Consider the following 17933-nt stretch of genomic DNA (forward strand, 5'->3'; position numbering starts at 1 on the left):
GGAAGATGCAGTCATTCATCAGATGTGTGAAATTATAAGCTGCTAAATCTTTCTCTTTGACATCTAGTCAAAATGCATGTTCTCTTCTCACAGGAAAATGTTTACGATATATGTTGACTACATTTTTTTAAACGAGAACTTCATGGTGTAGATTGACCAGAATTTTGTTTGTTAGGTACAAACCTATGGCAGTACCACAAGTAGCAAGGACATCTGTGGGTGAAGTCACATAGCTGATGCTATCTAACTTACTGGTTTGCTTTACCACATCTGCCATCTCCTATTCTAATGAAGTCTGATGGTTCTAGATACCAAGTTGCCAGAGTTAGTGAGCGCGCCTGAATTTTCTAAATCATCAACGATAAATAACTTCCATCAACCACTAGAAGACCAGATTACTTTTGATCTTTACATAAGTGACATTACAAAATTGTTTTATGAAGGTGATCAAATAGTCAAAAAATATAGGCAAATGACTATCCAGCAGCTAACTATGATGTTATTTTTCTGGACTTACAATGTATTTGGTTCAATCAGCTTTATAAAAATTGAAATGTATGATTTCTTCTCTTGCTCTGAATAAATACACCTTTTTGCATCTAATTTTATTTTCAAGTTTTAAACTTTTTTTCCCTTTTGACAAATGGACATTTGATATCTTAGTGACGGTTCTTCACAACATAAGAACCAGTCACTCAATCCTCCTATATCATTTGTGGTAAGAAATCAGGCTACTGAATTAGCCTCATTTGTTCTAATATGTGACAGGCAATCTCCGAAAGAATACATTTTAAATTATGCTGTAACTCTTGTGTATTCTATTTGGATTTTAAGAAGCAATTACTGTATTTTTAGATGTGATTATGGTTATATTAAAAATAGTTTACAGGGCCTGGGGTTGTGGCTCAGCAGTAGAGTGCTCGCCTAGCACATGTGAGGCCCTGGGTTTGAACCTCAGCACCACATAAAAATAAATAAAGATATTGTGTCAACCAAAAAATAAATATTAAAAAATAGTTTACAGAGATATGCAATAAAATATGGACTAAATAACATATCTAGGATTTGTTTCAAAATACTAGTGGAGGAGAATTGATGAGAAGTGAACAATGCAGGTTTGCTATAGGGTGATAGTCTGCAATCCAGTAAATTGGTACATACAAGTCTATCACACTATTGTGTGTATGTGTGTTTATGCACACACACACACACACACACACCTAGAGTTCTCTAGAATTGTTAGTATTAAGATATTCCATCTGGTTGTCAAACTCAGTGCCCATAACTCAGTATTTGTTCTCTATTCTGTGGCACTGGACACTGGAATCCTCACTGCCATCTGAAACTCCCCCTCAGCCTCTGTGCTCCTTCTCTCCTTTCTCTCTAAACAGTCTCCATCTCATACACAGGATACAATTCCTCCCATGGGCCCTTCAGTCAATGGTGTAGGGTGAAAGGGCTTCTAGGCTGTGGACCACTCCTCTTAGGATTGTCAGGCAGCAGCATCAACTAAAAGGAGAATTTGGACATGGTAGGACTGAACCCAAAGTCATCTGCTCTTCCATCCTGGCTTGCCAGAACACATGCAAACTCTGCTGTGGAAATAAAGCCCAACAACTGAGAAGACACTTCCTGAGGACATCATTTGACATTCTATTACTTTATTTGTCATGGAATACCACCGAAGAGACCAGAGTTCCAATCCAGAGGAATATGGATATGATGACATCAACTCTGATGAACTGTACTAAAGGACCCTGACAGTGACTCCAACAACTTTTTGGATGAGCTCCATATATTCCAAGGACTTGAAGTGTTTACCACCAGTGGAATTCTGAAGTTTCCCTTCCTTAAGGTTTTTTGAGGAATGGTCCAGCGAATGGTTTTGGGTATAATCTCCAGTGAATCTGCTGGTACACAGGCATAAAAGAAGGGCTGGTCTTGTTTTTTGTCAGAATGGAAGTTAATACCCATGTGATGAGTTTTTGACGATGATCTATGTTTGCTTTGGGAATAAGTTGATCCTTGTGAGTCATAATTACACACTTTCCTCTTTCTTGTATGTATCTCTTTACCGGGTGTATGAATGTCGTTAGAGTCCCGATGAATGTTGTTCTTTCTGAATAAATCAAATTTGGCTTTCTTTCTTTCTTTGCTTTCCAGGTACATGTGAGACTTGTCTTGGTCATTTTCAAGATGTAATTTCATATTTGACTCAGTTAAGGAAGCTACAGAGTACCCTGTCCTGCTCCCTGAAGTCCACGAAAGCTGCTCTTCTCTGAGTGAGATGGAAGGAGACAGAGACTGAATGTCCATAGTATTAAGTGAGCTGGGAGACCAATCAAGAGGCTGCATTTGGAATATATTTGATCTATATTTCCTGCTTCTGTGCTTTTCACAGGAAGGTGGTTTCATAAGAAACGTATGTTTCCTACAGGCTCTAATATGATGGGAGCCCATATCTTCCCTGCAAAATTGCTGCAAGTAAGTTGTGACTTCTTTCATCTTAGAAAAATTTTTCAAAGGAATGCCTTTCTGTAATTCCAAGAGAACGTTTTGTGACTCCCGACTTAAGTAAGGGTTGGTTTCTAAAAACATACATTCCTGACTCTCACGTGTCTCTGGGGAGAAGCACTTGTCCAAGTTAGCTGAACTCTCAGTATTTATCTGAATATCAGTATAATCTTCAGAAGTCTGAGTGGAACGAGAGTTAACTAAACCAGTATCATTCTCCTGCATTCTTAAATTAAAAGGCTTATATGTATTTGTTTCTTGAAACCACATACTGTATTGTTTATCTTTTTCTGGAGTCATGTCAGATTTGAGCTCAGAAATAGCCCTAGAATCTTTCTGCTCCCTACTGGGTAGACCAGCATCAGAGGTACACATATGGGATGGCTCCAAGAACTTTCTGAAGTGTAATGAGTTTTTGTGGGGGTTTTGCTTTTTAAAAGAAATATGCTGTTCTAACAGTTCTGTGTCAAAGGAAAGAGAATGGCTTTCTTTACCATCATCTACTTTTTTACATATTGAAATTGGGTTTAGTTTAAGAATGTGTTTAGGAAGTGCATTTGGCTTGGGGAACAAACTCTCATCAGAAAGCCCCAGCAGAAAGCGGAGGTATTTGTATTGTAAATCAAGATCAATTTGATGAAGAGATTTTTCTTCAAAAAGTAAGAAGATTCTGTTTTTACGCTTTGGGACTTTGACAGAATGAATACAGTTAGATAAAGGTTTTGTTCTATCCTGGGCAGTGGCCACTGCACAAGATTCTCTTACAACTCTGGGAAGGGCTTTCATTTGTATTTCCAATATTTTCATAGAAAAGTGCATGACAAGTTTGTCTTTACCTTTGACTGAGTACTTCTGGAGAATATGAGGCAGTGGCATCTCACTAGTCAAAATCACTGAAGACATCTCACTTTCGAGGTTATTAATACTGTTTAACTTTGAAATGAGCTCATTGCTGCTGCTTGAAACATTAACCAGCAGGGTCTCCATACAGCTGAGAGGAGGTGAATCTTCTTGGTAATCATGTTTTAAGTTAAGTTCTATACTATCCACCCCTTCTGGAGACATAAGACCCATTTGTTTATGCTGTGGATAGAGCCTCCAACTGTTATTTTCAGGAATAGCCTCTCTGGGACAAAAGTCAAACATTTGTAAGGATTTTTTTGCCACCTCTGGCATCAGACTCAGTTTTATTTCAAGTGCTTTTGACCCCAAATGATTGGTGAGTTTATCTTTATCTTCAGGATTAAAATGTCTTAAAAGGGGTTTGTGCTGCAGTTTGGAACTCACTATTGTTGATGTTGTATCTGGACTCTCTGGAAAAGGGGGTGACATTGAGTCATCAGACTTCCCGGCTTGCAATTTGTCCAGTTTCTTAGAAGAAACTTTGTCTTGGATCATACTTTTTACCTGGAAGTCAAGGGCAGCTTTAATTGCTTCATAAATGAAAAATAAACTTTCTGCACTTGTAGCACTTGAAGGTGTTTTGGTCTCGTCACTTGTAACTTGCAGTGATGTGGGCACAGTTCCTGGAACAGCTACTTGCTGCTGGACCTCTTGGGAGGTGGTGTCCCATGCTGGTTCACCCTGATCTCTGTGCTTAGGAAACAAGGAACACTCCCTGGCATCAAGAGGAGTCTCATACTGTGGTTCTTCCTCCTCTAGAGATGGATCATTCACACTTATAGTCCTTCTCATGTGGGTCTCCACAATCTCCTTTGGACCTTTAAACATGGATGGATGCTCTGTGGGTGTCAGAATGCATTCTGGTATCTTTTCTTTTTGCTCAATCATATGTGAATCAGGTTTTTTTATGCTCCTTGGGACATCATGACTTGGAATAATCCTTTTCTCAGTTTGTGGAGTTTTCTGATCTGTTGTTTTACTGACTTCTCTTTTCCTACTTGTTTTACTCTTGAGGCTTGCTTCTGACTTACCACGAGAACGCTTCTGCATTTGTTGTTTGTGCACTGCAAAGGGTTGAGACTGCTGGGGAACTGTGTCTTTAAAATTTCTTTCCCTTTTTACAACTGTTGAGGTGTCTCTCTTGACAATTTCACCAGCATTTGGTGATTGCCCCCGGAATTTAGAAAGACAAACTCTCTTTTCCCGTTGTCGGTTTGTCTTAGATTTTACAGTTTCTTCACTTTGTGGCGGACTCTTCATGGAAACACGAAGACATCTGATAAATATTCTTGGGGCATCTTTATCCCAAGAAACTTCTCTATTTGGTTTGTTAAACTCATATTGCAATTTCATCCTATTGCTTGGAGAACTACGTCTTATGGAACCAAGAATCTGTAAAATTGGGTGATTTGGGACTTTCATAGTTAAGTGTCTCTGGTTCAGTTTTCTTTCCAGATCTTCAATTGTCAACTTGCCTTTCTGACCTTTGAAGGAGAGAGGAATATAGGCATAAAGTGAATCCAGAGTGTTTCTTTGAAGTGGTTTTTGTACTTGAATGTTTTCTTTTACCTTAGACAACCCTAGTTCCTCTTTGTGCTTTTGCTTGATGGGGCAGATGTTTTCCTTAGGTGTGATTACCGGAGTCTGGCTCTGAGACTCCTCTGTTCTTGAAGATAAATCATGAAGGCTTGCAGGACGGTTTGAGGCTGATCCTGTGTCCTCCTTCTCCAGACTGACAGAATTATTCTTGTGCATTTCCATTTTGTTCTCTTTCAGCTGTATAGCTCTCTGTGTGTGTACTTTCAGTTTCCCTTCTTCCCGATTCACAGTAATGTCACTGGCCATCTCTAACTTCTGTTCCACATGTACAGTGGTAGCTGTGTTAACTTCACCTTCTTCCACCAGAAGTTCAGATTGAAACTGAAAAGTACAGAGTGGGTTAAAGGACTCTATAACACATTCCTCTTGTTCTGAAACCAGTAATGCCTGACTTTCTTTTCCTATCATGTCATCACACTCTGTAATATCCACGTGTATTCCTGGTAATATTTGTAGGCTGGAGTCTGCTGTAGTTTTTTTATCTATATCTATTTCCAACGGTGTCTTGTGCTTTCCATCCTGAAGTGGAGACTGAAGAGAAAACACAGAATTTGGCCTGGTCCCCTGTGTACTCTCAGACAACGGCACTGCTTGCTTTTCCATGATAATGCCTTGTTCTTTATTTTGAGATGTACCTGACTTGGTGCGATTTATTTTTTCAAGTGATTGCTTTGTCTGTGGTGCTAACACTTTGGGAGAAAACATTTTGCTTATTTTATTATTACTTTGTACATCTTTCTCTGGCATATCAAATTCACATGAATCCACACATTCTAGAGACACTTCTGATGAAATTTCCTGTTGGTGGGCATCTCTCTCTGGAAAAGAAATTCCTTTTGAACCTATGTGGGTGCCAAATTTGATATATATTTCCTTGGATGTTTCCCTTGGCAGGGAAGCTGAAACCCTAGGACTTACTTTCTGATTTATGTTACATGTTATTTCAGTTTTCTTCTTCAGATTTCCAATTTTAATTGCATCCATTGTGTGGTAGGAATAAAACATACCATAAGGTTCTCTGCATCTTTCTGGTTGAGACTTTTGTCCTATAAAGTGCAATTCCACTCTTCTCTCATTTTGTGTTGTACCAAATCTTGTGAAATTAACGTTCTCATCTTTTGAAATTAAATCTCTTTCTGATTTAACCTGTGGTGCGTCATTCCTTTGCTGGGCTCCAATCATGAAGTCTGAGGCCCCCTGTTGCTCCGCCTTTTTCTGGGGCACACCCTGTTTTCTTTGCTTCATGGTGTTTTTACCATCATCTTCAACTGATTCTCTGATTGCTCTTTTCTGGGCATCTAATAAATCCTGGAGATTCTGTTGTGAATGAGAGGGTCCTGACATTCTTGCTGAGACTTCCTCTACTTTGTTTCCTGAATCCGGAGAAAGGAGAGGTGCTGATGGTATGGAAAGAAAAGTCCTTGTCAAAACCACCCGTGATTCATCTTTTCCTTCATGAACTTTTTTCTCCAGCACCTTCATATTCAGTACAAACTCCTTCATATTAAGGATATGTGAAATGGGTGAAATCCTTGCCTCTTTGCAATGCACCCCGATCCTCATATCTACTGTTTTCAGCTCATACCTTTTTTCTTTCCATGACATCTGTGGGTCTCTTTGCCTTACATCACCACCTATTGCCTTTGTATGTGCTATTTTCTCTGCATCTGATAGTGCTGAACACATTAGTGGCAACAGAAATGTTTTATTTCCAAGTTCTTCTTCATTTACTTGTGTATCTTTATCCAGTTTAGGGTTGGGTGGAGGTTTGAAAGCATAAATTTTTCTCGGGATTATACCTTGTGGTTCACCTGGACCTTCATGTTCTTTTCCTTTGTGTCCTCTGACAATCATATGCAGTTCTGATCTATGGAGTTTATGGGAAGAAGGTGATTTCTTTGACTTCAAAGATATATCTATGCTTCCCTTACCTACTATTTTCCCTCTATCTATCATTTCTTTCTGAAGCATATGTTGTTTTTCACCTTTAACATCTTTCATGGTATCATTACCAACTGACCCTGTAGGTACTGTTTTCCCTGCACTTGATATTTTTGGCAAAGCAGACCTTGGAAGTCTTACCAGTTCATCATCTATTTCTACTTTTGTATCCAACTTGCGCTGAGGCAGAGTTGGTAATGAAGCAGAAGGTTCCTCTGGACGTTCCTGCACCTTCCTTTCTTGACATTTGGGGAACATGAACTTTATTATTTGTACTCCATCCTCTTCCTCATTCTGTTGGACATGCTGTTTTCCTTTTGGTAGACAAATTAAAATATCACCAGTAATTGGCTTTATACATATGCCTCCTTCAGAATTCAATGATTCCTGGAAGTTTACTATGGAAAAAAAGGATCTTGCCCACACTGGTGTGCTTTCTTCCTTGATCCCAGTATTCACATCAGGCAGAAGTGGAGATTCAGCAGAAGTCTTACTGGGCACTATATCTGCCTCACTTTCAACGTCTAGAACCTTTTCCTTTTGCTTTCTAGATTTCCCTTGAAGGTCACCTAATTGTGTATGTAAAACACATGATTTCTTTGTCTTCAAACAAGTGTCCTTGGGATCCACTATGACATTCATACCCACAACTTTTTCTCCTTCGTTTTCTTTCTGTAGCATGTGTTCTTTTAATTCTTTTACCTCATTTGAAAGTTTTCCATCAATTGTTTCTGGACATGCTAGTCTCCCTGTACTTGACTCCTTGAAATGCCTAAGTGAGAGAGATGATTTTATAATTCTGTTTGCCAGACCCACCAGTAGTTTAGTTTTATATTCCTGCATTTTTCCCTTTTGTTCCTTGGTTTTCCATGGCAGTGCTTTATTATTGAGTGAATATGAAAGTGATGATTTCTGTACCATCACATATTTGGGGAGCTTGATGTCTTTTATGTCTATTTTGAATCTATTTTTTTCTTTTTGCTGTGCTATGGACTGTATTGATTCTTTAATGCTGCTCAACATGTAACTATCCAATGACTCGGTACATGATTTTTTATCTGAATCTGATGCATCTTGAGTCGTTAATGGTGGAAAAGAGAACTGTGTTCTTCCAAGGGTTCTTTCCTGTTTTTTCATTCTAGTGTCCTGCTCCAGGTAAGATGGAAAAGGTAAAGAGCTTTTCCTCAGAACCACTCCTGGTTCCCTTTTGCCTTCTTGCTCTCCTTTCCTTTCTTTTTTAATATTCAAAGGTAGTTTCTTTCTATCATATAGATGTGGATGCGGGGACGCCTCTGTTCTCATACTTATTGTACTACTTTCTGTGCCTTTTATTTTCACTTTGTCCCTTACCTCTCTGCACGGCACACGCCCCTTTGCTCCTAATGTTATATTACGTGAGCTAACAGCTTCACGTAAACCAGCATGTCCAATTCTCCCTGTATCTAATAACTGAGGAAGCCTTGCTTGTGAAGAAGCAACTCTGTGGTGAGATGGAGATGGTATGGAGGGACATATTTCTGCCTGAACCACATTAGGATCTCTTGTTTTTTCTTGCTTCAATCCTACTTTTCCTCTAATGCCCCCCTGCGGTTCCTGAGTGTGGCTCAGAGCACTGTGCTCACAGATATTGACCACGTGAGAAGATGCTGAGGTCTTTGACTGGAGAGCTGTGCCACTGGGGCCTATCAAGCCCCTTGTGGCTGAGGGTTGCATTCTGCCTTCCTCCTGTGATAAACACTGTTTTCTTGGCTTTGCATGGCTTTCTTTCTTTGCACGGCTAGAAATGGACTCTGTAAGTCTTATTTGTCCTGAAGGAAATGATACATGCAGCACAGGATGTGGTACATAATTTTTTATTTTTCCTGGTTCATCTTCTTCTTTTATTGTGTCTAATTCAAAGAGAGGTGAAGAAGTGATAAAAGAATAAGTTTGGTCGAGAAGAACATCTATATCCTCATTTCTTTCCCGTCTCTGTTTGTTTTGCTGTGTGATGTTCACTTGCAGTTTCTTTATTTTCAATATATCATCAAGAAGTGATTCCTTTGCCTTCCCAGATGTGTCCTTGGGATACATTATGCTTTTCTTTAAAACATTTTCTTTATCCTCTTCTCCATGTGTCATGCATTTTGTTCTTCTTGAATTACTTGAGATGTCTTTCAAAGGTGACACTTTATAATTCAATTTCCCTACAACTGTAGATTCCATGTGGTATGAAGGGGGAAGAAAGAACCTTGATACTTTTTGTTTTTGTTCCATGACTTCTATTCCTTTGTTTGATTTACAGTGAGGTAAAGGAAGTACCTCATCTAGTTCATGTTTTCTTTCCTGTACACGTCCCAATTTTTCATTTACGTTTGTCTGTTCTCTAGTTTTGGGGTCACCATGGCCAGTGATACTGGGTTCATGTGGAAGTGATAATTGATCTGCTTTGAAAATCACATCCTCAGGGTGTACTCTATGTTTCATATTTACTGTGTTTTTTCTCTCCATCTCTTTCTGGGCCTTGTATTTTTGTATGGGTTTTACATCATGCGATTTCTCCTCCCCAGTTGCTTTTGTATGCATCATCTGCCTGCTGTCAAATAACTTTTGGTCCTGTAATGGTGAAGTAGCAGATCTTGTTATTTTGTGGGTATCTTCTTTTCCTGCCTTATGATAAATCAGAGGAGGTTCGGAAGGCATATGTACATGTGGAACCATTTCCTGCTCACTTCCACCTTCTTGGTCTATTTTTCCTTGCTTTCTATTGTTTTGATTCACTTCCCCTTGACCTTTGCCTTCTTGATCCCATTTGTCCTGGGCTTTACCTGCTGCAACTGCTTTCCCCTGTTCCTGACCACCTTTGTGGACTTTACCTTGTCTTTTGCCTTCTGGATCTGTTTTCCCTTGCTCTTTAGGATTGGGTGGTAGGTCTTGTGAAAGTTCTCCATTTCCTTCCAAACCTTTGGCTTTTGGATACATTGTGTCTTTCTCAGCTAATTTCTTTACATCATCCTTTTCTGTCTGTGGCATAAATTCTTTTAATTTTTGTGTACCACTTGTGATATCACCCTCAATGGACTCTTTGCTTGGTTTTCTCACTGCATCTGATGATTTCTGGTAGGATAGTTCTGGAAGAAAATATCTTCTCACCTCAGTTCCATAGTCTGTTTTTCTTCTCCTCATATCCAATTTTAAATGAGGAGGCGGTATGTATGTATTAGTACTGGTCAAAATCTCATTTGATTCATCTTTAACTTTTTGCAGATTTTTATCTTGCTCTTTGATGTCTAACTGAATTTCCTGTGAAATTGCCAATGATTTTCTTTCTTTCAAAAGCATTACTTTTTCCATTTTTACACTTTCCTCTTCTTTCTGCATTGTAACTACTACAGCATTTTTTACACTGTTGGGGGTAGGATATATATTTTGCATGTATTTTGCTCTTTTTATACTGCTCAAGACATCATCAGTTGGCTCCTTATATAGTTCCGTTCCATCTGACAATTCCTGGAGTGTCAATAATGGAAGACAGAACCTTATGATTCCTTGCATGTATAGATCTTTTACTGTAGGATCCCATTCTGGGTGAGGTGGAGGAATGGAATCCCAGAGTTCATTCTGAATTATGTCTTGATTTTGTTTATCCTCCTGCATAATTTTCTTTGTTTTTTTGTTGGACCACTGTAATTCCTTCCTATTCACTAAGTGTTTAAAAGGTGAATTCTTTCCCTTCAGAATGATATATATGAGGCCAATTATATCTTTCAGATCTACTATATTTCCTCTACCTCTCCTTTTCTTCTGAGGCAAAAATTTTGATTCCATTATGTTATTGAAGCGATATCGAGTTGTTGACTCTAAACATGATATTCTTCTGATATTTAACGATGCCTGGGGCTTTAGTGGTGGAAGGCAGCCCTTTGGTATTCTTGATTCATCTTTTCTTACTTTTATCCTAGGATTCAAATTAGAATGTGACAGAGATGGTAAAGAAGCATAGGAGAGTCTTAGATCCACGTCTAATTTACCTTTATCTTCTTGTACCCTGCTTTCTGGTTTTATAATTTTCAACAGTGGCAAGTCCTTTCTGTTGAGCATATGTGACAGTGATTTCTCTGACTTCATTGTGAAGTATGGGTTCATTTTTTCTTCCATTTCCAGTGCTTTCACTCTATCCTTCTCTTCCTGTGATATATGTTGTTTTCTTCTTTTTACATTTGAAGTAGTCCCATCGATTTTTTCTTTATCCAATTTGAAGTGAGGTAAAGAAAGGATGGGCTGATATGTTTTTTTCACATCCAAATTTGGATCACCCTTTCTGGGTCTTGTACTTACTGTTTTCTCTTTTACATTCCACTGCCCTTCTACTCTGTTGCTTGGGGTATCAGAGTGAGCGACGCTGGAGAGATTCTTCAACTCTAGAGCTTTTCTTTTGGGGCATATTATGTCTTTCTTAACACCTTGTTTTAGGCTATCCTTCTGTCTTTGACTTTCACGCAAAACAGACATACATACAGACAGAGAATGTAATAGTATTCTAGGTAGATGCACCTTTCCTGGAATTCCCCTATGTGATTTTACCTTCATTCCAACTCTTAGTTTGGATGAACTTCCATTTGATATTGTCTCTGTTACTGGTGCCCCATATGATGATTGCTTTTTTTCTGAAAATAAACGAGTCATGTGTTTCTTAGCTTCTGTGCTTTGTTCTACAGGCATTTTGTCTTGTTTTCTCATGTCCCTTGGAGTAATTGGAGACACACTCTGTTCTAGTCCACGCTTATATACAGTGCTTGGTTGATCTGTAGATAACAGGTTTTGTCCTTCTACCATGCTTAATGCACTACCCACTTCTGCTAATACCTCCTTTGTGAGAGGAATTGAATGTGGCCAGAGACAGGGATACTTTTGAGGGTAAAACATTCGCTCCTTCAAGTTCTCATAGGAAATTGATAGGTGCTGCTGTTTTGGTGCTTCTTTCCTTGTTTGAGTATATCCATTTGTAACATCCATTTGCTTTAATGTTTTCCTCGTCTGTGAAGCTGAAGAGTCACAATGCATGATATTTACAGCATCTAGAATGGGACTATCATTTTCAGATGTGGACTGTGGAAGAGCCTTATACATACTTTTTTTCTTTTGCTGTTTTCTTTCTGTAGTCAAAGTGTGATAGCATGGATTATCTATTTTATTTAATGTTCTCTTTACCTGCAAATTAAACTGATATGTACCCATCAGAGGATGAGTAACAGATGTTGGAAAAACCGTGCATAAACTCTCTTGTAGATGTTCTTCTGTTCCTGTAATAGGCAGATTAATTCCTTCTGTACATGGAGGTTGATCTTCTAGAACACTCACTTCATCTGATGCTTTTTTCAAGACTTCTGACTTTAGTATTTCTTTTGCTGAGGTTTGTTTCTTTGCATTTTCAATATGATGTAATGTGTGAGAGAAAATAGATTCTAGAATCTTGTCTTTGTGCTGGTTATAAGTAGTCAGTTGCCTTGCCCTCAATTTTTTTGAAAAGTCCACTTTCTGTCTATTTAATTTTAATAGATTATCAGTTAATTCTGTTTGTTCTTTTCCCCGTTGATTTACACTGAAACTTCGAGAGAGCCTACCATTTTCTTTCCTTGTATTTACTCCCTGTTTTAAACGAAGAGGGTCCTTACTGGGGCAAGATGCAGAATCCATACTTTCAGGTGTATGACTTGGTTTCACATGTCTTCTCTGCTCTGCACAAATTTTGAGTGGATCCTTTAGCTTTGAATAAAGAAATTTCTGTCCTTTGGAATCTATTAAGATATCTGTTTCCTGTAATTCTTTTCTTCCCAGTAGATGTGAAATATTTTTTCTGTTAACATGCACATCTTCCTTAGCTACCTGTCCTGTGTTTTCTAAATGAAGACGTTCTCTAATGGGATAGGAAACAGATTCCATGTCTACCAGGAAAGTACTTTCTTGTTTCTGTGATTCTGGATTTTTATAAGTAAATATATTCTGTCCTTTTGAACTTAATGAAATATCTGTTTTCTTTGCTCTTTCTCTCCTGGGTGGAACTGAAACTGAATGTTCAGCAACATCTGCAATTCTTTGTTTCTCTCCTTGTGCAGTGAGGAAATCAAGTTCTGTATCTGTTCTTGGTTTTCTGAGCCTACCACCACTAATTTCTCTCTTCTGTGAAAATATAACAGGGTGTATTTCTTTTTCCAAATCAACTTTTAATTTGTCATGGTCAAGTGCAATGTAATCAGTTTCATCTTTCTGTGAAATGGGCTCAAGACACACCTTTCTTTCCAAATATTCTAATTTGACATGAGGATGCCTTTTCATTTGTTCTGACCTAATTGGTAATTGCTGTAGGTATTGTTGGGGCATGTCTACTAAAGTGCGTTGGTGGGTTTGTTCTTTTCTAATATTCTCTTCTGGTTTTTCAATGATGCCGGCCATGTCAACACATTCTGACAATGATATCTGCCTGTCGTTTAGTGGTTTCTCTGGCGTTAGCTGTGAAAAAATGTTTATCCCCTTCTTCAACTCGTCTTTCTTCATTTTTATTTCTACAGGCTTTTTATTGGAAGACACAGGGGATCGAGAGTCAAAATCAGCTTTCAGAAGTGGGTTTCTTGCAGCTTTACTCAACTGGAATGCTTTCTCCTGCTGAATGTTCCCTCCCTGCTCCTCCTTATTGTTTCTTGAACCACATCCAAGCATCCAGGAAACTCGTGTTTTCTTTGCCTTCAGTCTTACCTGTTTGGTATGTCTAGCATTTTTCACATTTGCTGTTTCCACCGTACAACTGTGTCTTACAATTTTAGGATACATGGGTATGAAGGCATAAGGAGAACTTGAGATATTTCCTGAGATACCAGGCTCTTGCTGTCTCTCTTGCAGGGCAAAGGTTTCAGGATTTGTAATTGTGTCACTGTTTGCAGTCTGGAATTCTTTCTTCTGGATTTCAATTTGAAGAGGATTTATATTAGAGAAAGAAACCGACTCTGGACTAAGCAACTCCACAGGTTTTATCTCTGTTTCTTGATCTATTAAATAAATTTCTATTTTTTGAGGAGTGATCTTCTTGGGGCACACTGTATTGATTGAAGGTGCTTCTGAGCTGAAAGGATCATGCTCTCTCAATTGATCTGCTCCACATTCGACTGGCTGGATATCCTGCGGAGCTAATCTAGACAAAATCTGTTGTTCATATTCCTCTTTTTCCCTAAATTTTTCTTTGGGCTCTTGCTGTTTTTCTTGCAGGGCAAATGTCTTGAGATTTGTTACCGTTTCACCATTTGCAGTCTCGGATTTTTTCTTCTGGTTTTCAATTTGAAGAGGATTTACATTAGAGAAAGAAACCAACTCTGGACTAAGCAACTCCACAGGTTTTCTCTCTGCTTCTTCATCTATTAAATAAATTTCTGTTTTCTGAGAAGTGATCATCTTGGGGCACACTCTATTGATTGAAGGTGCTTCTGAGCTGAAAGGATCAGGCTCTGTCAATTGATCTGCTCCAAACTCAACTGGCTGGATATCCTGTGGAGCTGCTCTAGACAAAATCTGTCGTCCATATTCCTCTTTCTCCCTAACTTCTGCTTTGTTAGGAGCATTTCCCTTCGAAGATTTTTCATGTGTATCCCTGGTACTAGGTGACTGTTCTATTTTCATACATAGCATTGGCATAGAGGCATATACAGATTTTACTTCAGTACTTGGTACAGCCTTTTGTCTCTCTACTTTTATCTTTTGGGTTCCAAAATTCCACTTCAGTTTCTCAGTAATGCTTAGAGCAGCATGACCTACATGATTAAGTGGTTGTGAAACTGCCAATCGCTTTACCTTTGAAATTATGCCTTTTGGACTTGTGATGACTATGTTTAGATTGTCAGTCTGTCTTTCAATGCCTTCTGACACAGTTAAATGCCTGCCAACAGAATCTATGGTTCCAGCCAAATGGTATGGAGCTTTTTCTTTTAAAACAGATTGGCCAATTCCCTTTTGATCATATTGACTAAATACAGCATCATCTGCAAAAATATGTGGTTTCTCCATCTTGGAGTGTCCAACTCCGAAACTTGCTTGCACATTTTCTATGTTTTCTACTTTGACATTTTTTCCTGGATCCCCTTCATACACCTGTTTTTTGGGGAAAAAAGATTTTCCTAGAAGAATGACTTCTGATTTGCCAGAATCGGGTACTTTTATGGGATGTGCATTTATTGTTAAGCTTTTTATGTAGAATAAATCAGTTTTTATTGGAGGTTCTCTTTTCTCTTTCCCACATTCTCCATCATGTAATTCTGTTTCCCTTAAAAAGCTGGAGGCACTGCCCTTGTCAATGGAATTGGAATGTGACAGGCCTCCAGCTGGCGACTGCTCTATTAGCTGTGTATGACTGAACCTTGGTACTGTCATATCTGCCTCCATTTCTAACTTATATTGCTTTCTAATGTCAGAGGTATTTGGTGCAAAGCAACGGGTATTTGGAAATGTGCCAGTCATACTTCTACCTTGCCACATTGTTTTCATGCTGGTTCTTAAACTGGATTTAAATTTCTTGCTATGTTTTGTGCCAAATTGTCTACTGATTTTACGTATCTGTGAAACTGGTGGCTTCTCTTCCTCTGTAGCCAAACACCTGGGATTCAATATAGTTTCATTTTCTGACAATTGTACTGTGCTTGCCTGGCTTTTAGAGTCAAAGAAACCAGGCATGAAAAAATCAGAAGGCCCCAACAAAGTTTTGGTTACATTTTCTTCTAACTCTGCCTTTGCCTCTGGAATATGATCTACCACAGTTTTTCGAAATGTTCTGTTGGACTGGATGCCCCTCACAGTTGTATCCAATGAGAGCTTAACAATCATTAATTTGAGTGGAAGATTCTTAGCATCTTCAGATGCCTCAAGTAATACTTCTTTGACACTAGCATACCACTGCACCTCTCTCAGCTTGTGCTTTATGTTGTACTTTTTCTTTCTATGGCCTCCCATGGGATACCTTGAGATATTAAGCAGTTTTGAAATTGGTGGTTGTTTTGCCTTCAAAGTTATATGCTTAGGACTCAATATACTTTTTTTGCTTACAAAATCTAATGTGTAGGTCTCACTTTTAGATTCATAAGATACAAAGCTGGAGAAATCTAAAGGTTTTAAAGATGCTCTTAATAAGTCTTTGTGATTGTATGCCTTTTCCCCAGAAACTGGATAATCATATTTCTGTCTAGCATTTCCATCCCAGGGCAAATCAGACACTGTTGAAATGATCTCTAATTCCTCTGCATTTGGAGATGATGTCTTTAGACCTGCCATAATTTTTACTTCTTCCTGCATATGAGGACTTCTTTGCATTGTTTCAACTTGATAATTTATCATGTGTCCACAAATAGGCTCCAAAATAGTTTCTTGAAACTGGTGGCTTCTCTTAAACACATCTTCTTCTTGAAGGTGTGTTTCTTGTGCTATATAGGACAAATTCTGAGTCCTTCTGCCTTCTGACCTCTTCAGATCAGACTCTGATTTGTGAGAACCAAGGGCTTCCATTTGATATACACTGAAGCTCAAGTGCTGGCTGCAGTGTGGACCAGACCCTGATGGCACGTCTGAGATATCCTCCTGTGTCTCTGGGTGTGGCACATTCATTTTCACTGCATCACTAGGTCTGTTTTGCAAACCAGTCAAACTGTTTTTTGGTGTGTCTTCATGTGGCAACTTCTCTAACTCTGGATGGGTTTGATGGTATATTTTTACTCTTGGTTCATCCATCTCAGCTTTTGAAGACCTATGTACTTCACTGTCTACTTTGGTACCAGCTGAGACAGGTAAAGGAAACAAAAATGTGTGAGCTCTACTTTCATTTTGTTGGTTGTCTTTTAGCAAAGATTTTACATTGCATTCCTCTTTCCCCCTATGGTACAGATTGCCATGCTTGATGACATTCATCATTTGTGAACAAACAGGCTTCTTTGCCTTCATAGCTACACGTTTGGGACTCATGAGAGCTTGACTTTCTGGAAATTTCAATACATCTCTCTGCCTTCTGGCATCAGATAAAGAAGGCACCATTCCCAATGTTAGGAAATCTCTTTGCACCTCATCATCTTTCTTAGCAATATGACTACCCAGTTTCTTTAAAGAATTTGTATCCCGTGGATTGCCAAACACTAAGTTCCCTGAGTTGATAGGTAGGATATTTTGATCAACTGTGCATTTTATAACTTTTGGTGCACTTACATTTTCCTCTCTTTCCTCACATTGTGGGGAAACTGCACTGTGAACATCTAGCATCCTTATAGGATCCCCATTAGATATTGTATTATATTCTATTTCATCAATTAAAAGTTCATCAAATATTGCCCTCTCTGATTTTGGACATGGAAACTTTTCACCTATTTGATGTAGTATGTTTTTTTGAAATAGAATGTTCTGTAGATTTTTAATTCGAAATGAAGACACTGGAGGAGAACAAAATACCTCCAGAGTATTTCCTGAAACTGTTTTTTGCCGTATATCTTGCTCTGGAATAAGCAGACTTTGGCCTTTTCTATTTTCTGCACTCTTCAGGAATTGTGGACTTGCTTCAAGTAAAACTTCTTTGCCCTTTCTTTCTTCTTCATTTTGACATCTTGTTTCTAATGTGTTGCTTGACATAGTCCATTTATTAGAGGGATCTATATATAATCTTTTCAGTTCATCTTGCTTTAAGCTTGTTTTTCTTAATGGGCTTCTTGTTGATTCAGCTTTTTTATGCATTTTGATGCCAGGTGAAACAAGTGTGGGAAAAAAGATATTAATAAATTTATTTGATATATCTTTACATGTTTCTTTGGTCATGTTTTTCAAGATGAATTTCCTTTTCTTTCTACAACTAAGGGCACAATATCTAGGGTTATTACTTCTCTCAAATATTAATGGCATCTGTGTTTTCCCAGTTATGGATTTAGCAATTTGTACTGCATTGCTTTGCCCTTTAAATTCAAACAAAGTAGGCATGGAAAAAT

The 17933-nt window shown here is 38.4% G+C and overlaps 1 protein-coding gene across 1 annotated transcript in view; it reads right to left on the reverse strand.

Annotated features, from left to right (window-relative positions):
* Window positions 1-1644: 1644 nt before the first annotated feature.
* The window catches only part of Lrtm3 (leucine rich repeat transmembrane protein 3), a 33043-nt gene continuing 16754 nt past the window's right edge, over window positions 1645-17933 (reverse strand). Inside the window, exon 5 of the mRNA XM_076872264.2 lies at window positions 1645-16745. Within this exon, the coding sequence (XP_076728379.2) occupies window positions 1729-16745 (15017 nt within the window). The 3' untranslated portion in view covers window positions 1645-1728. The remainder of the gene's footprint in view (window positions 16746-17933) is intronic.

The sequence above is a fragment of the Callospermophilus lateralis genome, chromosome 12, assembly GCF_048772815.1.
Source record: "Callospermophilus lateralis isolate mCalLat2 chromosome 12, mCalLat2.hap1, whole genome shotgun sequence".
In the NCBI taxonomy this organism is placed as follows: domain Eukaryota; kingdom Metazoa; phylum Chordata; class Mammalia; order Rodentia; family Sciuridae; genus Callospermophilus; species Callospermophilus lateralis.